At 39.8% G+C, this 26,217-nt stretch overlaps 2 protein-coding genes and 1 long non-coding RNA gene across 7 annotated transcripts in view; 2 read left to right on the top strand and 1 right to left on the bottom strand.

The window, feature by feature from the left end:
• The window catches only part of klf12b (Kruppel like factor 12b), a 39,167-nt gene extending 27,962 nt beyond the window's left edge, over positions 1–11,205 (top strand). For all 3 annotated transcript variants that reach the window (XM_023430668.2, XM_023430670.2, XM_023430669.2), the window contains exons 5-6: positions 5,155–5,312; positions 6,948–11,205. In XM_023430668.2, the coding sequence (XP_023286436.1) occupies positions 5,155–5,312; positions 6,948–7,129 (340 nt within the window). In that variant the 3' untranslated portion in view covers positions 7,130–11,205. The remainder of the gene's footprint in view (positions 1–5,154; positions 5,313–6,947) is intronic.
• Positions 11,206–13,643: 2,438 nt separating this feature from the next.
• On the bottom strand, positions 13,644–19,582 carry klf5b (Kruppel like factor 5b). Of its 3 annotated transcripts, XM_087169716.1 has the most exons (5): positions 19,420–19,582; positions 18,223–18,354; positions 16,303–17,224; positions 16,142–16,201; positions 13,644–15,803 (listed from the first exon to the last, which is right to left on the bottom strand). In XM_087169716.1, exons 3-5 carry the CDS (start codon positions 17,210–17,212, stop codon positions 15,625–15,627), a joined length of 1,149 nt encoding a protein of 382 aa, XP_087025842.1. In that variant the 5' UTR covers positions 17,213–17,224; positions 18,223–18,354; positions 19,420–19,582; the 3' UTR covers positions 13,644–15,624. The 3 variants fall into 3 exon arrangements, with proteins under 3 accessions (XP_087025842.1, XP_023286454.1, XP_023286453.1); XM_023430686.2 differs by lacking the exon at positions 18,223–18,354; XM_023430685.2 differs by lacking the exon at positions 19,420–19,582 and having other exon boundaries at positions 18,223–18,573.
• On the top strand, positions 15,661–20,231 carry LOC111673045 (uncharacterized). The gene is made up of 3 exons (XR_015436104.1): positions 15,661–15,789; positions 19,610–19,674; positions 19,816–20,231. It is a non-coding gene; the product is annotated as an uncharacterized LOC111673045 (long non-coding RNA).
• Positions 20,232–26,217: the final 5,986 nt, after the last annotated feature.

Genomic DNA, 26,217 nt, shown 5'->3' with positions numbered 1-26,217 from the left:
TGCGTTCTTTGCCTGTGCACTGCTGCCTGTGTGAACCTCTGCAGTAATGCAACAAAACAGGTTATTGTGGTGGCACTGTGCAACACATTGTGGTAAAAAAAAACTAGTACTGTGGCTGTGCCTGTTCAGTGGTACAAGCAGAGGTTGCCATGTTTCAAGGAAGGCACACAGACACACACACACACACACACACACACACACACAAACAAATACACACTCAGAGACACTCACAGGAGGACTCAGGTTTCGGTGCAGGTTATTGAGAGGGACAGGCGTGCCCCTGAGTGCCACACGTGGGTACCGGGTGGTCAGAGGAGAACAGAGGTTGGCAGGACCCAACCTTTCACTGCCCAAGCTTTCACTATGGAGATAAATCACCAGCCAGGCTTAGCAATGCCCTGCCAGGGCCTGCCCACACACTCACTTCTCTGTGTGCAAAGTGCAGACTGTGCTGTGTGGAAACTGTGCTCCTGTGTGCGTGCTGTGTATGTGACAGTGCGTGTGTGTGTGCATGCGCGTGTGTGTGTGAAAAAAGTATGTGTTCACGTCCATAAGTATTAATCCTCCGGTGTATGTGTGTTTGTACTGTATGCATGCACGTGTTTCTGCACAGTGGACAGAACAGCTGGTTCCAGAAGGAGGTCAGCCATTGTCAACAGGAACACAGACTTGCATGTTTGTCTGTGAAAAACAAAGAGGTCTGTAGTCTTCTTGAGTTACACGCTGGAAGAATGTGCATTCTGTATTGACACAACACATGCGCTCAGTGGACATCTGCACTGCAACAGAAGCCGACAGCACTTCTTTGAAACATGCCACTCTATTGTGTTGCTATATTTCTCTTCTTTTCATTTAAACATGTACACTGTGAGTGTAGAAAGAGCTGCTTTATGTAATTTAGTATCCATATTTACACAAGCAGTCATCCAGGCTGCATCAGGGAGGAGAAGTGTAAGGGCGGAGGACAGGAGTGCCTGCAGCCTCCAATCCAGGTATCCATATATAAATAAATGAGTGAAAGGGGAAAGTGAGATAGAGGGAGAGAGAGAGAACGAGAGAGAGAGTGTGTGTGTGTGTGTGTGTGTGTGTGTGTGTGTGTGTGTGTGTGTGTGTGTGTGTGTGTGTCATGTGCTTCTTGGGCAGCCTCCTCCATATTCATGCGTTTCCCTGGGGACCAGTGGATAGGCTATTGTGGGAGAGCGCAAACGAAAGAGAGGAAGACAGTTAGAGGGAGATAGGAAAGGGAAGGAAGGTGTAGGTGTGTGTGTGTGTGTGTGTGTGTGTGTGTGTGTGTGTGTGCATTGGGGGCAGGGGCTTGTGTTGGAAGGGTTGTCTCTGTTGAAGTCTGGCTTGTCCCCAAGGACCTGGGGGCAACGGAGCAAAGCAGGTGGAGGGAGGGGAGAGGGGTGAGTGGGGTAGTATCCTCGGACAGGTACAGGAATGCCCGGTGGGCAGTCTTCCAGTGCGCGCACGCACACAGTCACACACACACAGTCACACGCGCTCACACATTCCCTTTCCTGTTTTCTTGATCATTCCACTATTACTGCAGTTCTGTTCAAGAACCGCGTAGAGCTGTTGCTGCGCTGAGACTGACCCCATTTCCTATGAGAACTTATGCATTGTGTTTGCATTGTGGGAAACCCCCGTTACAGGTGACACACATACACACACACACTCACACACACAGTCTCTGCGTCTCTCTCGCTCTCTGTCATATGTGCGGAGAGCATTGGATGAAGAGGGGCAAACAAAAGGGGAAACGAAGGAACCAAAACAGAGGTCAGCTCTGTTTGAAATCGTTCTCAGCTGTACTTCCTATTTCTCTCGGCTGCTCTGGGAGACACAACCAGACGCATTCACACAGCCGTGATGCCGCGCTGACACAGGGTTCAAAGCAGTGTGACTCTGCCTCTGGGCTCACATGAGAAAATACAAGACATTAATTCTCACACAGCAGCTACAATAAAGATATGTTGTTTATGCCAACAAATATGCTGGACTCAAATCTTTGTGTTTATTGTTTTCTGCTGACCTTGCCAAACTTTGTGTCCCATTATTTGATGGAATTATTCAGCTGAGCCCTCGGTAAAAGGACAATCTTTAAAACACAACTTTTCCATGTTGTAATTATACATACATGAGACTACTATTTACTTTGAGGCTCAACTCCTACTTGCACATTGCTTTTTATTTTTAAATGCACCAATTGAACATAGGTCTTTTACTGTATAAAAAGCTGCTGTTATAAATACCAGCTTACACTGATAGCAGCATCTTTCAGGAGATAAGTAGGAGCCTCCTATTGCTATTGCTTGAAACTGCTAGTACTAATTATTTCCAATGAATTCAATGAATTCATACATCTTTAAGCTGTAGTGTTAGTAAATAATAAAAAATGTCTATCACAGTTTCTCAAAAGTTAAAGTAATGTCTTCATATGTCGAATTATACCGGACCAACAATTTTAAAAAAAAAGGCTACGATTTTCAGTTTACCCTGATATAAAACATTTGCTGAAACTAGCAAATGTTTGACATGTGACTTTAACAATTAATAAATTATCAAAACAGTCTGGAATAAATTTTCTATAATTATTTCAGCCCTACTTTTATTCATACAAGCTTGCGTTAGCTTAAAGTTACATTTTATTTATTTCATTTCTATACTTCTTTATTTTGGCCTGTTTTATTCTTTAATGTGTTACGTGACTCATGTCTTCACAGGGATCGTTAAAATGTCATTTAAGTGGATTTTGAAGTCTATAACTGTTTACCTTTGTTGCAGTGGTGAGAGCGCTTGTGTGCAATGTCTGTGGTCTAGGAGGAATCAGAGACAAACTAAATTTACATGAACACACACAATAGATGAAACCAGAAATCTGTCAGCGGGCTCTCGAGATGGCGCAGCAATGACGACAGAATTATCGACAGTGGGAGGGAAGCAGCTGCATTAAATGAGTAATGAGACGCCGTTTAGTCTTTGTTTTAGAAGCTGTTGTACGCAGACCTCCCTAAATTATATCATAATCATGGAGTCACTTCATGGATGAAGTCAGAATGTAAACATCCGCCTCATCTGCTCAGTGGCTGAACTCAGAGTGTTTCCACTGTAAATCCTGCCACTCTTCTTCACTTTCCTGAACACAAACACACACACACACATGCACACAGGCTTACAGTACCTCAGATTCTAGATGGTTGTCTACATTTCTCCATGAGATTAGTAGATGGCCCGGTAATCTCCTAATCAATCATTTGTAATCAAGACTCGCAGTCTGCCTTCAGCTACATGAATGCACTTCTTTGTCTTAATGCTGAGTTTTGACATCACGGTGCGGTGTGATATTTTCTGAACTTGGAAACACGCAATAGAGAGAGAGAGCGAGAGACTGAGAGAGAGAGCGAGAGACTGAGAGAGAGAGAGAGAAATGAGAGGGGAGTTAGAGTTCACTTCATATCTGACCCGTGTGCTCATTTCCTGCACAGCTTCAGATTGGCAGTAAGCCAAGAGCAACAGGTGATCTGTATGTATGTGTGTTTTTCTGTAATTCTGTGTATTTGTATAGCCCGTGTGTGTGTATCTTGATTGCACAAACACACACACACACACACACACACACATATATATATATATATATATGTATATATATACACACACACACACACACACACACACACACACACACAGAACAGTCTGCGTTTGACAAATCATGCTTGGGTGAAAGACAGAGAGACAGGAAGTGGCCTCCAGTTGGACACTGGAGGCCCTGTCTGACAGACCCTGCTCCTCTTTCAAATCTCTCTAACACAACTGAAGCAGTTCCTCTCCTACACTCCCTCCTTCCCCTTTCCCCCTTCACACTCTCACCTTTTTTCTCAATATCCACAACAGAGACTCTGAGACCTGAAAGAAAAGCATTTGTGCTCCTCCACTGCCCGAGAGAGCCCTGTTAAATATATCCCACAGATATTACTCCTCCCCTCTAGTAAACAGAGATGTTCTTGTTTTCTGTCTCTACTGTATCTTTCTCCTTCTTGCCAATTTGCTGTGTGTGTCTGTGTGTGTGTAACAGTCATGTGTTTGTCGCTGTGTGAAAGGTGCTTGCTGTATCACAGTTGATGACGATCACTGGTGAGACCATATACCACCACCCTACCTTCTCTTTGTTTCTTTCCTGGATTTATTTGTGTGTTTACATACTGCATTATCGTCTCAGAAGTTATGCATAAGCAAATTTAGATTCACCACAGATGGGAAACTACTTTGCAAATACTCACGCTCACTAACAAGTCAGACATGCATGCAAAAGCATGCACACACACACACACACACACACACACACACACTTTGCTATAGGGCTTCACTGTTAGCAGTGACAAATTATATAATCAACAGTGATATTGATTACTTATCGGAGAGGAAATGCCATGACAAAATATATTGATGGTAGAAATAACTCAGGAGTCATTAACCTCACTGAAAAACATTGAGAGAAAAAAATAGTTTCCACGTTTGATTGATGAAAGTCTGTGAGCAATATGAATACCAGCCTTCTTACCTCATACTTCCTCAGTCATGCTGCAGTGGTTTTACACTGCCACCTGCAGGCATGGCCACTGTTCTGCCACCTTACATGGTAATTGCATGTGCGTTACTGGAGTAAATTAACACTTGCTGTATACTGTGTTTGCAGTTATTACTTACTGTAGACAGGAAATGAACATGCTTAACAAGAAATGATACAATATTTGCATCGTCAAAACTCTTCAATTTCAATTAAAAGAATGACTGGTCTTTACTGCAGGGATTGTGCCACCTTACAGTATTAGAAATCAATCAGAGATGCTTCAGTAAGCTTCACTCTCCTGGACTACAGAAAACTATGATTTTATAATGACACTGCCAGATAAACACACAGAGACAATCATTGTTTCCCCCAGAAATGTAATAGTTTCTTGTTTCCTGGGCTGTTTCATCACATCCAAAATGGCTCCTCAGTTTCCCAGGGTTTTATTTTTTTTTTTAAATATGCATCCTGACTGTTTTGATTATACTTTATTTGGTCAGAATTACCATGTAGTATAGATTTTGGACACACTGATGTGGTGCAAAGTTATCAAAGATATTAACATGATGATTCTCCTGTTGCAGTTCCATGTCCCCGTTCAGTATTGACAGCATACGGCGCCCCCGGAGGTCAGAGTCACCAGATTCCAAAAAGAGAAGAATCCACAGATGTGACTTTGAGGGCTGCAATAAGGTGTACACCAAAAGCTCCCATTTAAAAGCACACCGAAGGACGCATACAGGTCAGTAAGACTCAGTGTAGATGTAACACTACTGTATCTGTAGCTACCCTATGCTTGTGCTTGAGAGTTTGTGATCAGACTAATCTGTGCACAGACATTTGAAGACACATCCACACATGGGTTTCTGCAGGACAAAATGTTCATAGATTGACATATTTTTCATGTATCATGAGTGGGAAACAAAGGTCAGTCATCCAAAGCTCCAAAGCCAGATGGGAATCCAAATAGGCAGAAAACTGCATATCTCAAATACATAATGTATTACAATGCATAATGCTTTATAAGAGTTGTTGAATGCATTTAATAGTGTACCCTGATGTCTTGTAAGAACAGCAAGTGTGATTATACTTTAGTCGGTCAAAATTCTCAGTTCCCCATGACTGTTTATTCTCTCATTTCCTTATGAATATCTTGAGACTCTCTGTAACAGTTAGTAACCTTAAGGCTTCCCTGATGGCTCATTCTCCGCTCTAAGCAAATGGTGTATGCTGGTATTGATACAACCATTATGCTATTTGTTTACCACATCCCATTTTAAAACAATTATACATACTAGACATTTAAAGTGGAAGCTAACAGCACAGAGGAAATTGAGTTACAGTCTTGATTAAAAAGATGACCAGTACAACTATACTTTAAAACTGTATATAATAACTTTCCCATACTGAAATATTAACTTTTTTAAATTTACCAGTAGGCTAGTTGACTCTTTATATTGCTGCCTCTACAGTGGATTGGATTGGCACAACATTGTAGTATCACACAGGAAATGATGCATTATTTTACTTACAGAGAACCAGTGAAATGACACCACTACACCAGACAGCACGAGCCTGTTTACTGCATCGTTAAAAGTGCAACGGACTTCCTTCCTATGCTACTATTAAGTTATAGCATGGAGCCTTGAAGGTTCCATACAAGTGGTTCAGCACATTGACTACAAATCACATAAACTTTACTTTAATACAGCTAACCACTTTGGAAACCCTGCTGCCGCTTTAGAAATCTGAATGCATTTCTTGTACCATTCAGGACATCCAAATGGTTTCATAAAATATGTATATGTATTAGCAGAATCTTCAAACTTGCTTGAGTTGGACAACAAGGTAGTGTCATTACACCTTAACTACGTTTCTACGCAACGATAATGTAACGCTTACAAAAATGAATGCACACTTGATGTTTGTGGAAGTGGATCATGCAACTTAAGCAAGTTTCAAGTCTGCTAATTGGCAAACATTATTGAAACTTTCTCACACACATACACACACACACACATACACACACACACACACACACACACACACACACACACACACATACACTGGTGTGGTCATTTAAGTAGACAATTAGCTGTCATACAGAATACTTTCACCACACTGTCCGCCTGTTATAGTAACAGAAAGCACCATAATGTTAAAAGCATTCATGATTATAGAATACCATGTGATTGTCGTTATAAGGTATAATATTGTGTAACGGTTTATAGCTATTCTTATTACGCATTATAGATGCGAGCCTCATAGATAGTTACTAACTTACCAACATATGTGACAGTTCTGACCATGTGATCTACAATCTGCTGAACGTGCCCTGTGTTTTCTCTCTCTCTCTCTCTCTCTCTCTCCTCTCCAGGGGAAAAGCCATACAAATGCACCTGGGACGGCTGCACGTGGAAGTTTGCTCGCTCTGACGAGCTGACGAGGCATTACAGAAAACACACGGGGGTCAAGCCCTTCAAGTGTGCAGACTGTGACCGCAGCTTCTCCAGATCTGACCACTTGGCTCTGCACCGACGGAGACATATGCTGGTGTGAATCAGACGGAGAGAGATAAAGAGAAAGAGAGAGAGATGAAACGGAACAAACACATACACATGCACACACACAAACAAACACACACACACACACACACTCTCATCCGTCATAAGGAGAGAAGATGTAGTGGTGCACAGAGCTTGTGGAGCACAAAACAGGGTCACTTCTGGATCCTCTTTGGGTTGGAAGGAATAGACGGCAGGATCTTTTATTGTCATTGTTTGGAGTATAATAGGGAACTGTATTTTACAGCACTGTTCATAAATGTTTCACTTTTGATTTTTAAAATGAACTCGCACTCTTCATTTGGACAAAAAAATATATATAATGCAATCGCAACTGTCTCATTTTTGGTATCTTTCTTTTCAATATTGTTCAAATGGCTGCTTTTCCAGCATTCATAATGTGAAAGATCCCGTTGTATGGAATGGATTTTTCTGTGTGAGCAGAAAGAAGTTAGGCCTGGACTGGATCACAGGAAACGATTTTGGGCCTAGTTGGAGTTACAGGCAGTATTGATTCGCCGTGCCTCCCTGTGAGTCTGACTTATGACCAGCAGAGGGCGCCATTTCATCACAGATGGTTTCCTTTTCCCGCTGGAGTCTGCTGTTTTGTTAGAGGCATCCCATTTTAAAAAGCTAAAAGAGGGCTGGACTTTCACCTTTTTTTCCCATAGCCAGCAAACAATAAAACAGCATGACTCAAAATAGCCACAACCTGAATGGATCAACCTCATCAACACCTCCACTGTTTCAGATATTCATTGCTTCGTTTCAAACGATGGAAAAAAAAAGAAATGGACGTGCATATCATCCCACCAGCAAGGAAACACACCATTTATGACTTACTCACAGGGCCGGATTACCCCAAATAACATCAGTGCTATTCTTTATGTTGAGCCTCTTGAAATCTTTGGTTGATTTTGTGCTGTGATTAGCAATCAGTAAAGTGCAATCTTAAAGGATAAATATACTTTCAGTATGACAACGTTCGTTTTGTTTATTGAATCTTGCTTTTTTTTTTCTTTTTTCTTTTTTTTTTAATGCCTGCTTATTGCCTATGTTTGACTCAGAAAAATACAACCCCTCATGTACAGTGAACTTTGAAACAATCAGAGGAGATTTTCAGTATGTGAAAAAAAAAAAAAAAAGAATAGAGGCACCTTACAGACTCATGCTTTCATTCTGTCCTGATCTATCTGTTGTTATTATTCAGCTCTGTTTTCTCAGCTGGGTTTTGACAGTGAAAGGAATTTGTGTTGGTGGTTTTGCACAGCAGCACTTGACCATAAGCTGACATTGACACCGGCTGCAATGTTACAGGGATAGCGTGGTACCTGATGTACAATACCGAAGAGCAATACATTCTGAACAAAGGAATGAGAAGGAACGTCCACCTCCTCTTTGTTCTGTTTGCTGATGTCAATATCCGAGGAGAGGTTTCTAGCCAGGCCAACTCCTCGCTCAGTACCATGACTCCCCTGTGTTACCGATTTGGTTTGTAGCTCCAGCACTCGAATCTGATGTGTCTCAGTTACTGAGTTACTATAAAATCATTTAATTTTATTTTGTTTTATTTTGTTTGTCTCAAATACAGAAAGTCACTTGAAATGTTATCACCTCAGACCAGATATATGTTAAGATTATTATCTGATGTACCTGAGATTTGGCTACATAAAATACTGAAAACCAGAGGAGTCACATATGCATGCATACATATGACATATATAAAAATAATACATACACATGCACATACATTAATACATTATGTATGTGCACTACGGCTACATTTTAAATGCAGTTACTGGCAGATATGTCTCTTATAGAACATCACTTAACCTTAATCAGGAAGCTTAATTAAAAAAAATATTTTTATACTCATAATAACAAGACTTTTTTTGCAGGTGTTTCCATCGCTCTTAATGCTGAGAAAGAGCTGCAGACATAAACTTGAGAGCATCAGGCCAACCCATATCATTTGATAGTGCTGCTAAATGTATTTATTGGACCGAAGCCAGTAAAAAGAAATGGTAACCTTTTTGATAATAGCACCTTGAAAACCATACACTTACACACATACAACACACTCTCATGCACACACACACACACACACACCTGCATTTGCATCGAACACCCTCGCTTTCAGTAAAGTAGCCAAATCCAGGAAGTCATTTCCACACAATGTATGTGACACCCCCCCCCCTTTTTAATGTAATGGAGGATGGTAATGTCTGTTATCATTATTTATGTATATTGTTTGTGCACAGCGTCATTATGCCCAGTTTGTATTAACATTTTGGCAAAAGCATATCAGCACCTTGTTTGTTTATTAGTATGATTTTTTTTTTCAAATTATTTTATTTCAGATGTCGATTTATAAACAAATAATCATCATCGTATTTTATCATCCATATAATGTATAAGATCATTTTATGATTGAGGGGGCACTTCGTCATTGCATATAACTCTTTTTCTTCTGTAAAAAGGATCTTTTGAAATGTTGTAATATATGTGATAGTGAAGATAAAAACCTATTACAAAGTTCTACAGCCTGTATATACATTGGAAAAATAGGGCTTTTGATTAGTAGATGCAGGAAATACATTTATACATGTAAAGTCTTTTTCAGAGACTGTAATTTATCTAATTTGATATACAGTGAAATGGGGCTAATGGTATTCATCATGTAAATTATCATATGTGGTGTTATATAACGGTTTGCATTTTTTTTTGGTTTGTGGTCAACTAAGTTCATGATCAAATCATTTTTATTCCTAAGGCTGAACCAGTGTTTGCTATAATCAACAAATTATTTATATACAGTACATTGACCATATTAAGGTACTCGATTCCCTGTGTTGCTATTTTGCTATACCCGGACAAAAAAAAAAAATCTATTGATTCAAGCACATATCAACAACACATGTACTCTCCTATCCAGTATATGACGTTGCATGCCTTAATACAACCGTTTTTCAAAAAATTCAATTAGACTTGAAGGTGGTGTCTCCACAGGACAGGGTGAATTGTATTTCCCTCCAGCGTCTCTTTCCTCGTTTTAAAAGCATAATTTTGTAACGGTAACCAGGGTCAAAGTTATGCAATAATAATGAATAGTGCCTCATATCACACACTTGTAATACCAACTGCTCTGTGCAGGAGTTTCAATTTCAGCATGTGTGCTCAAATTAATAAATTTCAAATGAGAAATCATGAAAAAAAGCACAGACAACATTATGCAAGTCGGACCTCTAATGTTTCGCTTTCTTTATTCGCACTGAGCCTTATGCCATTGTGTCAAATGCAGCATCCTCCCATTACACTTTCACGGGCTGTTCATAGCACGCACTGCATTATTACTTTGCTTGCAATAAGTCACTTCCTCTAAGGGGAGCAAAACTGAGTTACAAAGGCCTCTTGATGTTTCAGCTTCAGCACATTAAATCAACATAGTGATTCCATGGAAGATAATGAGGAATCTTATTCATAGGAGAGAAAAAAATCCAGTGGCTGGGATTCCAGAGTGATGCCTTTGTTTATGAATACTGATCTTACACTTTGTATCAGTTCAATATCTATTTTACTTTCTGTGTAACATCTGCTTTTGATTTCCTGGTTTTGAAAAATTTAAGTAGTGAAACCAATGCATATGTTTCAAGTTTGCTGATATTACGTACAGTAATCGTTGTTCCTGTATTTATGTAAAGTGAGTGTAGTGTAAATATATTCAGATCTTTCCATTCTTGCCGTTAAAAAAAAAAAAAAAAAAAAAAAAAAATTGTGATATTGCTCAGCAGCGCTTCAAAAGGGAGATTCTGCTCATGGAAATCCACATCTGTAAAAGAAGATTTTTAATCCTGATATTTTTCAAAACTCCAAGAACAGGTGTCCTTTCTTTCTTTCTGTTACACTTTTCTTTTCTCCAAGAGTTGTTTAAGTATCCAGTCAGTGTTTTTGCCTTTTTCTCTGTATTTTTCATATGGATGGAGCTGTGAAATTAAAATAAGTTCAAACATATACATGTATATTAATATGAATGGAGGCATGAAGGTTAATAAAGTTGCATTTTGTATGTAACACACTGGTATGGAACTAGTTGCTATCTATGACTGAGATGGATGGTATGTGGTTTCGATGTCACTGAGACATCTGAGCACTGTACTCACATTCACTGGCATTCAGAAACCTAATCTTGGTATTAGGGAAGCCATTTTAAATGATAGCTGATATACAGTACACAGAGTACATCTGATCACTACAGGAAGAAAAAAAAATGGTACAACCATAGACTTATTATTATCAGTGCTTGAAGTGGGCTGGTATGCACTAGTAAGCAATACTGGCACTTCTTAATTCTTACCAGCACTTCTCACTAGCTGCCAGTACTCTTCTGCCCTCTCCATTTCAGGATCTGGGCGATTCGTTTTTGTAAAAAAACTTGTCAGGAGAAAAGACAGTAAACTCAACAAACTGTGCCGCGGTGTCCCGCCCACAGCACCATCTGATTGGTTATACGTCACGAGTAATAGCCTATCACACTGAAGGCTACTGTGTACGCAGACGGTCACAGACTAGAGCGGTTTCGTTAACAGCGGAGCTGTTTGTCGAAGGTAAGACAGCAGACATCACTGAAGTTGTAATAAACATCACAATCCTCTACACTGAAGTTACAACAACACCACACTCTGATGAACAAGTTAATCTGTTGGTTCAAGACACACCGAGCAAGAGAGAGAGAGAAGCTATCGCTAACTGCTAAGCTAAAGTAACTAGCATCTGAATAGCGTCTAAACAACTCAGTGAAAGTCGCTAAACGGAGCAGAGAGCTGTGAGTGCTGGAGCAGAACTAGTGTAAGTTTAAATGTACAGCAGGTAGTGAGTCCCTGTGAGGAAGAAAACGGCACCATTAACTGTGTTCAGACAGAGCAGCAATAAACGCTATCAGTAACAGAAATTGACTGGAGATAAGACACTACACTGACTGAAGCACATCAGCAAGTGAAAGGTCACTAACTACTGTTACTGAAAAGACATTTTACTACAGTAGAAGTAAAATCACTGTGTTAAAATGTTCTTAAGATAAAAGTACAACGTACGTCAGTTAAAATGTATCTGAGTAAACATGTTACATTTTAAAAGGGAAGGGGTAAAACATGCTATATGGTGATATTAATATATGATAAAACTATTACATTTAAGAGCATCTTTATGCTGCCAGGTGTATCAGTTCCCAGATGAGGACAGCAACCAATTAATTCCAGGCACTTTTTTCCCATTTCAAACACTGATTATTATATCATCTTATTAAATGTATTGAAAATCTTTGGTTTGGTTTCACACATGTTTAAATGTCCAAGAAAAGCATCATGTAGATCTGTGTAACCTACATTGTTTGTTGTTACTACCATCAGAGAGTGGAGTGGAGTTTTAACATAGCATGTAGTGTATAGACTTTGTGAGAACAGGTTGCACTAGAAAGAAAACGCCCAGTACATCCTGTACGGTGCTTTATTATAAATGGATCTGGATGAATGTTTCTGTCTGCCAGTAAAGGATTCCGATGATTACAATAACAAGGTTTCAATTCCCACTCTGCTAAGCATTTTGGTGTGCACACATATATCACATGAGTGATTTATCACTCACAACAGCCTATGTTGTGCAAACTATACTGTACAAGTCAAGTACAGTACAGTGAGAAGAAGCTAAAACAAATAAGAGCGATAGTATAATAATCCACACTGGGAACTTCCTCTGCACCAGGACAAGCTCAGACATCTTCTCTGGTTTGTACAGTTTCTCTTGGCGCCTTGTGTCAGCACTTTTTGCTGTGACTCACATCAAGGATGATATACCGAGAATTAAAAGAGAAAGAAGTCGTCTTGTTTTAATTACACTGAATTGTTAGTATTCGATATTAAGTATACAACTGCATGAAGGGCGTGCTCCTGAACAATTACAGAATAATTGCAAATCACATGTTGCTGTTCCAGGAAGAGCAAAAAAGAATTTGCACAGTCAAGATTATTATTAACGCTGAGAAATGTGACGTGTGAATAAAAATGTGTGGAGCAGTTTTGATTTTAAAACAGCCAAATTTTGCAAATGTTCCACCAAAATATCTGTTCCATACTTGTTTTTTTCTTGACAAGTTGTGGTCTACCAATGCTATTTAAAAAAAAAAAAAAAAATAGCATCTGTAATAACAAAATCGCTTTCGTTTAATCTTTTCACTCAACTTTAAACTTTAACTGAAAAGGATTGATGTCAGTGCTCTGACATCTGAAAATGTCAACTTCTGATATGACCTGCTCTCCAACAATACGATCTAGGTTCACCTTTAACAATAAGATATTGTTTAGAATAGATATATTAAAATACTGTAAAGGTGTGAGATCCCCACTGTGCTGAATTTAACAGCTGAATCTTTTTTTTTTTTTTAATGTGGAATTTTAACCTGGAAACAAAATTCTGTAACATTTTAAAAGTCAGACATTTTAAAATATTCAACATAATTTATAATATTCAACACAAAACCTTTATTTGCATTATGAGAGTTACATGGCTTCATAGCACATTTTTTTATTTATCAATTCAGGTTACATCTTCATTTTATGAAGCTAAGACATAAAATACACTTCTCATGTGTATCAACCATGTCAAAATATTTCATGTATATACTGTATATTTTTTAAAAGTATTGCAATAATTCACTGGCACATACTCCACTGAGCTGCTACCTTGGCTGGAGAAAGTGATGACAGCGTCGGACTGTGGCAATATTCAATTCAATAATTTGATCCATCTCAGACTTTGCCAAGAAATAAAAAATAAACAGTCTCTGCAATTTAAAACAAAGTTTAAAATCTTTATACACCCTAAAACAATCAATGGATTGTATCCTCAAACAGCAGACACAAAATATATACATCTTAACAAATTATAGAAACTTCAAAAATCAATTTTGCTCAGCTAGACTCAAATTATGAATAAATTTGGTCATAAATAGAAATTAATGTATTGTGAAAATGAGGAGGGGCAGCCAACGTACAGCATCTTGGCAGAGAGTACCTGATAAAAGAACATTGTCCCAAAGGGGCAGCTTTGTTTTTCATTCATCCAAAAAAAAAAAGGAGAAAAAAAAGCAGTTAAAGGCACTTTGAAACGGTGTTTGAATAGATGGAGAGTAGTCAAAGAAACCAAAAGCTTTCACAGACGTTCAGACTGGCAGGTGCTCAATCTAAGTCTAAAAAAAAATATAAAAGAATCCCAAACTCAGAGACACCGCTTTGAAACCACTGAGGAAGACAGATCATCAGTGATGTTGTAATCCTGTTGTGAGCAGAGCAAAATATCTAATGCTGGGACACATGATTTGCAACCGAAATAAAATCAAGATGAGCGAACATCAGCTTGTCAACCATATCAACTTCCAGGGGAAAGAAAATAACGCTGATCTACTGCTGAAATCCCACGTATTCAAAATTGTACGCCTGAAGTGGCTGAAGTTAACATGGGGTAAAACAACTCCCATCAAAATACGTTGAATCTTTTCAGTAATTCAATAAAATCCATGTATTGATCATGAAAGAAAAATCCACCATTTAGATTAATCTCTGCCTAAAAGCATTGAACACGTTCTGTAATGTCCACGTATGCGTTAAGTTATAAGAGCACAGATACAGAACGTTGACAATGCATTCCAAATGAATATGATTAATATCTGCTAACCATTATCTCCCCTTTATTTCAGGTTTTGTTTTGCTTTGAGTCAAGTTACCCTCAGTGACAAAGTCTTCAATAACTCTGGCAGTGTTAAAGTCAGCCTGCAAGCACTGCGCTCACCACATGCCTCACCAGCTTGCAGACAGTGCTCGTCCCAGTATTCACTTACTCCTCACATCTTCCTGCTGTGCCTTTTATGAAATCCACAACTTGTTCTCAGTACAACTTTAACTAACTGATGTGTTACTTTTTATATTACACACCCTCCGGCCAAAACAACACATGCTTTGATCTCCCAGTTCGTAACAATGCTCCATCTACCTCAACACTTACAGTATGGCAGTTTGCTGTTGGAGTTCATTAAATAAATGCCCATATGACACACATAGAATCGGTACAATGACAAAACTGAAATGAGAATTATTTCCTGAAAAGTTGTTCATAATCTAATGAAAATAAAGGCTTTAAAAAGATTTAATATAATTCCATCATTACATTTGGCTAATGATTTTTTAGACTGACACCTTATGAAAATGGGCACACACGTGGAAATAAAATAAGGCAACAGTAATATTTAATCTTTTTACAATAAAAGAAACAATGACATGTGGGCCAGCACTGCTAAAAATATCTCCACTGGGAAATGAGAGGAATAATCCACCAGTTTTTCATTTGTCAGTTTGCTGATATGTAAGTGCCAGTTCTTTGTCCTTGTTTACTGAGAAATAAAAAAAAGATTTGATTTGACTTGGTTTGCAGGAGGGGGTGTCTCTAGCGCTGGTGTCTCTTCATGTGGAGGGCCAGGTGGTCGGAGCGGGAGAAACAGCGGTTACATACTCCACACTGGAAAGGCTTTGCCCCCGTGTGTTTCCTGAAATGGCGAGTCAGCTCATCAGAACGAGCGAAGCGCCACTCACATCCCTCCCACGAGCACCGGTAAGGCTTCTCTCCTTCAGTGAAAAAAACCAACAAAAAAACAGCACATGTTGAGATACATTTCCCTTAAAAGTACAGAATATTTTTCTTCATCTCTCAAAAGACTAATGAAGGAGTTTTGATGATGAAAAAACTGATACCACGCCTCAACTGTGAGCCATAAATCACAGCGTGTCCTGTCTTTCTCCCTGCCCCCTTTATGAGAGCTGCAGGGTTTATGTGATTTGACAGCAGTGAGATGTGGGCCAGGTCTGTCAGCAGACAGAATGCATCTGCATGCCAAGTACATTTTTCTGCCTGGCAACATCACCACTTTCACCCCAAAATAAGAATGCAACTCCAAACACTTTACCTGTATGGGTCCGTAGATGGGCTTTTAAATGAGAAGACTTGGTGTATACTTTCTTGCATCCTACAAAAAAACAAAAAGGAGAGCTCATTAAGAACTTGTAATGTTATGTTTTAAAAAGGAACATTTCAGTTTTTAATGCTGCAAAAGACCAGAGGACTCACCTGGGACATCACAGTGGTGAATCCGCCGTCTCTCCAGATCAGGGTTATTCCTTCGATTGTACTTGACCGAAGCTGACTGGGCCAACTCTGGGGACAGCGGACCAACACCCGGTGTCGTCGGAACAGGTGTCAGGCTTGAGTGCTGGACTGGTCCAGCACCTGGACTTTGGACGAATCCAACACTGGAATTTTGGTCTGCACTTTGGATTGAAGCTAAACTGGAGGTCTGTCCTGGATCGATGGGATTATGGGTCTGAAAAGTTAACTTAGAGGCGATGCTGGCTTCATAGGAGGGAGGTGGGGACAGATTGCTAAGGAGCTCCTTCCCCCTGTCTGGACTTGGGGGCTCGGAGTTTGGCGGAGAAGGTGGCAAATAGGTGGGTCTCTGCTGATGGCCTAAGTGTTGATTAAACTGAAAACATTCACCATGAGGACCGCTTGTGTGTTTAGCAGAATTCTGCGCTGAGCCTACATGGACGTTCCCATTTGGAAGACTTAACGGGACCATGGGGATGGAGTTCAGCTGCGACCCGTGAACGAGCTGCTCCAAATCAGAGTTCAAAAGCTGAAACAGGGGAACATCCTGGAAATCTGGCACTTCCTGCTTGATGAAAAAGTTACCACTTGCTGTATCAGCTGCGCTAAAAACACCTGGGAGTGTCGGTGGCACTCCGTTGCCCTGACAGGTGGGGTGCATCAGGGAGTGTGACGGCTCTGTTTTAATCTGCCTCATAGTCCTGCAGAGGCCTGGGTGCAGGTACGTGACGTCAGGAAGGAGCAGGCTCATGTTGACGCTGTAAGGGGAGGCAAAGTCCTCGCTGAAGGGCGGCTCGAGCATCAGAGCGCCATCCCTGCACAACATTTTGGAATTTACTATGTCCTGTGGGTGGGGAGACAGGTAGCTGTCCATATCTGATTTCCCCTGGAAAACAAAAGCAAAGGATATGATCAGCCATGGTTTAGTTGTGTCTGTTAATCAAAACACAAGTGTTAATAAAAAAACACAAGTCTAGTGATGGATTCAGGCTCTCACATGGGTTCTTGAAAGAGCCTCATTCTGAGATATTTTTCCCTTTAACTTTTGATATTGTGAATGCAGCAAGATTTGGATTTAGAGTCAGCACTGAATTTGTCAACGCCTCACTGGTCCTTTACTTCTCCTTGTAAAAATAATAATTCCAGGAACCTTTAAAAAAAAAAAAAAGATCTGCTGCTTAATGTAAAACCATGAGCAAACACACCCACCCACCCCCACCCCCACCCCAAACCCACCAGTTTCGACTGATGCTGAAGAATCAAGAGTCTCACAAAACAAGCTACTGTGACTATATTTGTGGATGCATTTGGGGCCTGCACTTGGTGTCTACACACTGCCACATCAAAGACGCCCCCCCCCCCTTCACACACACACACACACACACACACACTCACTCACTCACATACACCCCTCCTTTTACAAGCAGCAGACACCCCTTCTGAAACGCAGCAGCCTGAGCTGTTTGGAAATACATGGCTGAAATTAGAACATCCAGTTGCTCTGCAGCGCTATGCATCTCTTCCTCGCAAGTTTTCGGGAGCAGGGTGCAACGTTTCACATCCCAGCCATGCCCCGCTTTCGATTCAGCCCAGTCAGTGAATGTCAGCATCAATACAGACATTCAAAGCTCACAATTTCCGTCACGGGATGGGGGGGGGGGCGGCAGCCGTAAATATTACGAGTAAACACACAGGCCCTACCGTCAATATTAGGTTTACATCTATAAATGAAAACAGCCTGTTTTTTGGTTGTTTTCTTTTTTTTTTTTTTGCTTTGATCAGCAACATGCAACCTATCTACGTCAAACCAGCGGGCATCAGTAAACACTGTGATGCTCCGAGGCAGATGCAGAAGAAAAAAAAAACAAAATTGCAATCCCCTACCAAATTGTAATCATGATAAGATGAAGTTCCCGGGATGGCATCCCTCGTGTTACAGAGCACTTGTCCATGATCTTCACCTCTCAGACCGTCGGCTGCCAGTGGTGCGGTGGTTTTCTGGAGAAACTGCGCGTCCTGCCCCGGAGCAACCCAAACATTATTCCTTACGGCAGCGGCCATAAAAGCAGAGGTAACTGTCTAACTATCCGAAATCTTTCACAAATAAATTCAGCATAGGTAATTATTATTTTTTGTTTTGTTTCGACACAATCTGCACAGGCAAAGCAGCGGCTGTCAAACGCTCATTCTCCCCTTTTTTGCGCTGGCTTGTCAAATTACGCAACTGCGTGGTATCAGCGCGTCTGCAGGGCGGGGCTGAACATGTACAAAATAATAAACAGGACAACCGGGCGATCGGGATACACCTAGTGTAATGAATACTGTGGTTGTATGATAAGCTGAAATGGATGAGGAAGAAATGGAAAATATCACCAAACACGTGGGGTTAAAGAGGCAAATCGAGGAGGATGAACGTGTCAGGTGTTTGTGTCCATAAATGAGAGGTTTATTGGCAGATTTCAAAATAATGTGAGTCATCAGGGTCATGTTGAACAGGCCTGTGTACCTTGTGTAACTTTTGTATGACTTGTGATTTGTTCAAACTGGTAACAAACCTCTTTAAACTTTTAAGGTCTAGAAGAGCAGAGATAAAAGTGTAAATTTTGTGGTTTTTTTCCATTGTATTTTAAGGGGGGTTCTCTCCTTTCTGACCTTTAAGACTTTCTATGGATAAATTAAAAGCGATGAGCTCTCCTCGTTTCACCCACAGTGGATCAAGTTAGTATTCCTATCATCTTTAGATGCAGTTTCTGATTTTCTTTGAGCCTCCAGCACACTTGGGTCCTGGTCTGGCATGTTAAAAACGCCACTGCAGTGCAGCTGTCTGTCAGGACTGCATACTTGATGCCAACATTCCTGAGCCAGCAGTGAAGCCTGCACACACACATATACTGGCAGTAGATGTTTCCATCAAAAAATAGCCCAGCATCTCACTCAAAAAACATAGTGTGTCACACGTACAATCAACAGTGATTATGTGTTCAGAAGCTGCCTGCACTAGTTTGAACTTTTCTCCTACAACAAACCAAAGCGAGCTGCCAAAGCTACATTCATTTTGTACTTATTTGACTTCTTACTTACCTTTGACTTGATGTTTTTATTTGCCCCCTTTTTTGTTCCTTATATCCTCAGGTATTCTCCAGATTTTTGGCTAAGCAATGAAAAGGAAACAGTAATCCAACCTGGAGCCCTCATGAGATCACAGTGACAGCAGCTTTATACATCAGCTTAACAAAACAGAATTGAATTGACGATTTTTTTTCCCACACAGGTGTATGAAGTATTAGCCCACGTCAGTGATGGTGCCAGTGCAACATGCTGGAACTGGAAACACAGGTATGACACAACATTGGCATGGATGTGGAGGCTAAGCAGCATTTCACCATAAGAAACAAATAAAAAAAAAAAACGAGTGTGTGCAGAGATGTTTTTTTAAATGTGACATTTACTGCCACTCCCATCTGTGTTTTTCTTCAGGCACTGTTTGTCCTCTTATTAAATACTGTAACTGCACCCGCTGCAGGCTTGACTGAACATGTTTCAGATGTGAATATCTCTGAGGTTAGATAAGGTCATATGTGAAACCTAAAGATGCTGGAAAAAAAATGTTTATACAGCCTGTATAAAATAACATTCTACCATTTTACATTGAAAATTCATATTCACTCAGTGCTATCTTTAGCCGTGAAGCTGTGAAATGACACAGGATCTTATGCAAAGTCTTTTTCCTCTTATAAATCCCCCCTGAAAACTAATTTTATCTCATGGCCTTCTGCTATCTCACAGTAATTTGTTTATCATCACATTTTACCTCTTGTAGTTTTAATTTCATTAATTTTTTTAACCCTCTGTGACTGTATTACACTTGTTTTCCAATAAATCACTTTGTTATTTTTGAAAAATTATGTCAAAATAAAAGTCATTTATCATCATTGTAATTGGATATTATTTTGTTTCTGTTTCTTATTTTGATAGTATGTTGAAATTATTAATCTTTTTATTATTATTATTAGAATTATCATTATTAAGGATGCCATGCAATCTAAATCTTAAAACTGCTGATATTATTGATTAATGAGTCTACACAAGGAAAATGTTCACATATTCATATTTTTTCATGATGCAATAAAAAAATCTGAAACATATTCAAATGACTGCTGATCATCCAATTAGGAGCTGACTGATTGCCTGTCATGTGCTGACCTTTCAAAGTGCAATTTAAATCCATGGATGTCTCAGCTCCAAGAGGAGCAACTGTCATTCTTGGCCGTGGCTCTTCCTGTACAGCGAATGTGAGCCGAGCCCTCCTCCATATCCCCTGTATTAAAACCTCACAATATGCCCAACAACTGCACAGCGGAGGAGAGAGAATGCATGGTATGTGCTTACAGCATCACAACTCCTCTCCGCTCTCACATGGACTAATATGGCCAACCCAAGGGGGCACAGGACAATAAACACATGCAGCACATTGCTACTGTAAGCACTGCGTGTTGTTTTTTATTATTATTTTGAAAGGATAAAAAAACTTCCAGTGATCAGATCATATTATTTGGTATGTTTTGTTTGGGAAATTCTTATGACTAACAGTGTGTATCCGAGCACAGCTGTCCCGTCTTTGTTCGTCTGTGTGTTATCTTGAATGTTTTGACATTTAGTGTGACACAAGAAATACAAACAAATCTTACGTGTGCTCTATATTTAGTCTGTCTTCAAGCAGGTGCTTGGCATTCCCACCAGAGGGCAATGGTCAGCTGCAGTTGAACTTCATTTGTGCATTTACGTACTGTAGCTTTGCACTGCTGAACCATCAAACTAAGACTGTCATGCACTCCAGTTTTATATTGTGTATAATTACCTTCTATAGCCAGTGAGTGGAAACAGCAATGAGATGTTTTTTTACGCAATAAACGGACACTTTGATTTACTGCTGTTAGTTTTCAAATTAAAATTTTGTTGTCTATGTGTTTTTAAAGACGCATACAAGTACATTTAAAACCAATTATATTTATTATATGATAAAATATTCATATATGTATTGATACAAAGATAATTATTTTAAAAAGCCTTCTTAATACACTGTTTGACTTTCTATATTCTATTTAAAACCTCGGGCAGGCACTCAGAATTATAATTTATTTGATGCCAGCTTCACAAAGCCTGCCCTTGAAAAAATGCAATCAATAATTTTCTTCTTTGGCTTTATTATTTTGTCTCAAGTTTGGCTGTGTTACAAGCTTGGCTTGTTGACTCTGTACAGCATTTATCTGATCTGACACAGTTTCATTAGGCATTAGTAATCATTTCCATAGCACACAACATTAGAGTACTCCTGTTTGTAAAACAGCAGATGAGGCTAATGCCGTCCTCTGGGGAGAAATTCAATATAATTCGTTAATTAAATGGAATAATTTAATTACAGTAACTTAGAAAGCATTCATCAATATAATTGTTTCTGGAGCCACCATTATAATTGAGGTTTAAGTGAAAACAAGTCCGTTTCTAATGTTGGTAATGTGCTGACATAGTTCTCCCACCCTCCATTTGTTCCTCTCTCTGATCTTCCACCATGCCGTTTCTCCACAGTGTTTTCGTTTGATAGCCAGCCATACCACATCAGCAAGACCAAAACATTTATTACAGCCATTTAATTTAACCTCTCTACAGGCACGGACAAGAAGACAGAGATGATAGCACAGCCGCACTGAAAGACTCTCGCTGTTCAGCTTCTAATCTGATCCTCTCTGTTGCCCTTTCATAAAGACACCGGAGTATTACCCTGACTCCAAACATACCTCTGCCATTTAAACTGTCTTGGATTTCACCACAAAGACGACCAAATAGAGTCCAATTCATTCTTCAGGGCCCAAATAATAAAACATAATTTTAGTCTAATCTGCCTAAAGAATGTCCTCCGTTTGAAGTTGACAGTGCTCTATCTTCTGGGAGGAATAATTGCCTTTTGAGTACAGCAGGAGAGGCCACTGAGGTAAGCCTGTCGAGGGTCTGCACCTTACAGGTGTGCCCTTGGACAGACAACCTCCTTGTTGTTCTAGAGAGAGAGAGAAAGAGAGAGAGAGGGAGACGGGGTGAAAGCTAGACTAAAAGTATTCATCTGCCAGTTGAAACTTTACAAGGCTTGGGCATAGCAGTGCTACACTGCATTCTCAAACCACTGTGTGGCCCAAAGTGAAGCGAACAAAGAGACACTTGAGCTCCAGTAACTCCTCCTGTCTGATACATCTGACAAATTCTTGTCATTAAAGTTTTATCATTTTGTTGGACAGGGATTGTGAAATTGACCTGGCTGTAATCTGTTTGATTTGGACAACTGCATTCGTGACGAAGCCACTGACAGTTATTGTCTAGAGATGTAAACGACACTCCTCATATAGTGCAGGCTTTGTGTTCTTCCTGAGGCAAATTCAATACATCAGCTCAGTTTGCCTACATGGCCATTGAAATCCACTGTGGCTATAGATTATGGAGTTAAACATTAATTTCCCAATCATTTTGGTTAAAGTGTAGTTATTTATCAGCTATACGAGATAGTCATTTTGTAGCCTCCTTCCTACGACAAACTGAATCTCTGCTTCATTTGTCAAACTTCTCTCTGATTTTTAATGGGGCCTATTAATTTAGCAGAGAAATCTGTCCCTTCCTGAACATGGCATTGAAAGCTGCTGAACAGCTGTCCCAGCTCTGGAGAATCATATGGAAGAATGCATTATCGGCCTTGTTTGAATATTCCCTTAGATTTGGAATAATCAGGCAGCTATTCAGCAGTGAGATGGCCACGCACAGATGCCAAAGCACAGCTGAGGGGAGCACAACGGTGTGATGCCGCTGAAACACACACAAAACCAACGGCATGAAAGACGTGAATAATGCAGGTGTACTTTATTTCTGTATGGTGTGTTTATCATACATAATAGCTAAGACGCTTTCTTTCTTTTTTTTTATCTCCCTTTTTTTCTCTCTTTCTTCTTGCCATGTTCAAGGTGATCCGAGCTTTGCATATGGCTGATTAATCTTATTGCACAGTAGCTAACATTGATCACAGAAATGATTAGAAATGCATTAGTCAGCAAACTGTTTGGAGTGGTTGGAGTTTAAGTGCTAGTGCCAAGCCATTTTCCATAGGTGTCCATGTTTTTAATTTTGTTATATAGAATTTTGCAAATGGATGCATGCATGCCGCCCAAATACAGCATCAAAGCTGTAATGCTTACAGACATAATTTAATCTCCTAGATGGCAGGCCTGATGGACTGTGTAGAGAAGGCATCCCTGCTAAATTCATTATGCTAAAAGTTGCTAGATCTCACAAGCTGATGAGAGAGAGACAGAGAGCCATAACCTGTGTTTGTATTGTGTACTGTATAACAGATCTTGGCTCTGCATTGCAATGTTGATGAAAGCAGTGAGTGTTTGCACTTTTTTCACTAAATTAATGAAGTGAACGGTACCAAATGTTGCATACAGTTGCTGTAACCATGAGAGGCTTTAATCTGATATTTCCTTCTAATTTGAAATGTTTGGTTGCCTTTCTCTTTGTCTCGACTCAAGTAAACCAAGCATAGTAATCCAGTTCTCAACCACACAGTCGTTGACCACACATGACACTGTGTTACTTAAGTGCTAATGCGTTTAAAAAGTGACACTGCCACCTAGTGAATCAATTTAAGATGACCTGTTGTTTCACAACTTGAACTGATCATTAAGACGTACAAGCAATTAGGACATCCATTTGCTTTGGGAACAGTCCTAATGACTACAAAATAAAAATGAAATGCCTCCATCCACACTTTTTGAAGCCTTTCTTCATTTTCCCTGACCCCGCTGACTACAGCCCCTCCTCCTCACTCATGGCTCAGATGTCTCCTTTAATCATTAAACAAAGTCTTTCTTTATTCACAAAAGTTGTTTTCTTCTGATTTCGGAGGTAATGGAAGTTCAAGTTCACTCTAAATGCCTTTTTATATTTACTGTACTTTGCTATATTTTTGTATATAAGAACACCCATATAAAAGCTGCATTACAATGACGCAGTTTTCAGAGATGATAATAATAGGACAATGTAAGCAGAAAAATAATTTCCTAGAGTTACAAAACAGGAAGCTGTGGTCAGCACCGCAAAAATGATTTGACTGACATAATACAGCATATTAAATGTGACAAAATGAGAATTTAAAAAGCAAGTCATCAATCATGCTGCTTAAATAAATTGGTTTGTACAATTTTCCAAACAATAAAATGCGCTTGATTACTTAGCAAAGGGACACCTTTACAATTAAAAAGCATGGCATCCTTTCAGCAGCAGAGGTGCAACTCATAAGGGTCCCACCAAGACAACTCTTGCCACATGTTCAACACTCCCCATTAAAAACCTGGGGAAATTAATGAGCTTCCATTGGCACCCTCACAACAAAGGGATCTATAAAGCAGCCTTAATGTTCTCAGGGAAACTTTACTCTTCAGTAGTTCCCAATCAACCGGTAGCAGCAGATTTTGTTTTATTTCCCTTGTAACCTACAACGGGAGCTAAAAAATGCTACTCACTGCAACTTTACATAAATGTTATCCTTGATTGAAACTGCTTTAAGCTCCCTCTTAATCAAACATTTGTCGATAATTAACCATGTTGGGTTGTCAAAATCCAATTATGTATAAATATACTGTATATCTTTAAATAAGAGCTGAGCGGTGTGCTTTCAAAAATCTATAAACCTGTAAAACATTGCTAAACAACATTTATTTGTTATTCATTCACAGTTCCACCAAGAGTTATTAAAAAAAATGGCAAATGGTGAACATGGAGAACGAAACTCTCTCATGTTGTGAGCACAGACTTGTACTTTCTACCTGCTTGTACACAATTAAGAACACTTAGGAATCAAAGAGCGCAGAGGTTTGCAGAAAGGTATTAATTAGAACTTTATTTATGCAGATGCTTTGTAAATTTGCATAAAAAGCAATTCCACAGATGGGTTTATGGCAGTAATGACTGTTCCAGTCTGCAATAAAACATCTGCTTAATCACAACAGAGACAGTCAATGGCTGCTGTGAAAACAGGCTGTCCAAGTACATCTCAAAGAAAGTACTGAGGTGAAGAGCCGGTGTGGACAGGTTAGGAGAAAAAAAAACTAGAAAAGAGATTTAAGGAAAAACCTGTTCAAAAGCAGCGTTAGTTAAAAGAGGCGCACTTTTCCCAAACATTTGCTGGTGGTACTTTGAGTGCTCTGATGTTGAGAAAAATACTCTTATCGTGTTGGCAGAACAATCCACTTACTGTGTCTAAGAGAAGAGAGAATTTTGTTCCAAGTCAAGCCAAGTCTTTGTCTATGTGTGCCAACTATTTTGAAAAATATTCCACTTTGTGTCTTTTTAATCCATGAGAGCCACACACAGATATGAGCATGTGCACAAACACACAGACACACACACACACACACACACACACAAAAATGCTCCCACACAGACACACACATACATACACACAGAAGTGTGGCTGCAAGGTCACTCCAAGTATTGATAAATCACCCAGCTGTGATTCCCTCCTGACAGCTCAAACTAACATCAAGCTGGATGGGGGAGAACAAAAGACCATCAAGCGGCCCTTTTCCTGACACTTTTATTCAATCACGGCCAGATTGCTTACGACAGCACCAGCAGCTGTTTCGTCTTCATCTTTCCCCATTTGATAAAGCGTGTCAAGTCATATTTCTGTAAGTACTTCACCTCACCCCATACTGTGCAGATCCGCAGCGATTCGGCATATGCACATTCCACATGAGGGGATCGTCAAATGGGTCAGGGAGTAATGACACCTCTCTGAAGGTCGCAGCACACTGGCGTTGGGGGGTGGGAGCAGGTAGG

This window comes from Seriola lalandi, unplaced genomic scaffold (genome assembly GCF_002814215.2).
Source record: "Seriola lalandi dorsalis isolate HSWRI2012SDOR001 ecotype SW California unplaced genomic scaffold, Sedor1 jcf7180002054908, whole genome shotgun sequence".
NCBI classification, from domain to species: Eukaryota; Metazoa; Chordata; class Actinopteri; order Carangiformes; family Carangidae; genus Seriola; species Seriola lalandi.
The sequence above is the reverse complement of the archived record's forward strand: the minus strand, read 5'-3'. Positions and strand labels throughout refer to the sequence as shown.

Coding starts and splice junctions, on each gene's coding strand:
- klf5b (XM_023430685.2), bottom strand. CDS start 18,399: ATGGCCGCTGCCGTAAGGAATAATGTTTGGGTTGCTCCGGGGCAGGAC. Junction 16,202..16,302: donor TCACCACTGTGATGTCCCAG/GTGAGTCCTCTG, acceptor GTTTTTTTGTAG/GATGCAAGAAAGTATACACC. Junction 15,804..16,141: donor CCATCTACGGACCCATACAG/GTAAAGTGTTTG, acceptor TTTTCACTGAAG/GAGAGAAGCCTTACCGGTGC.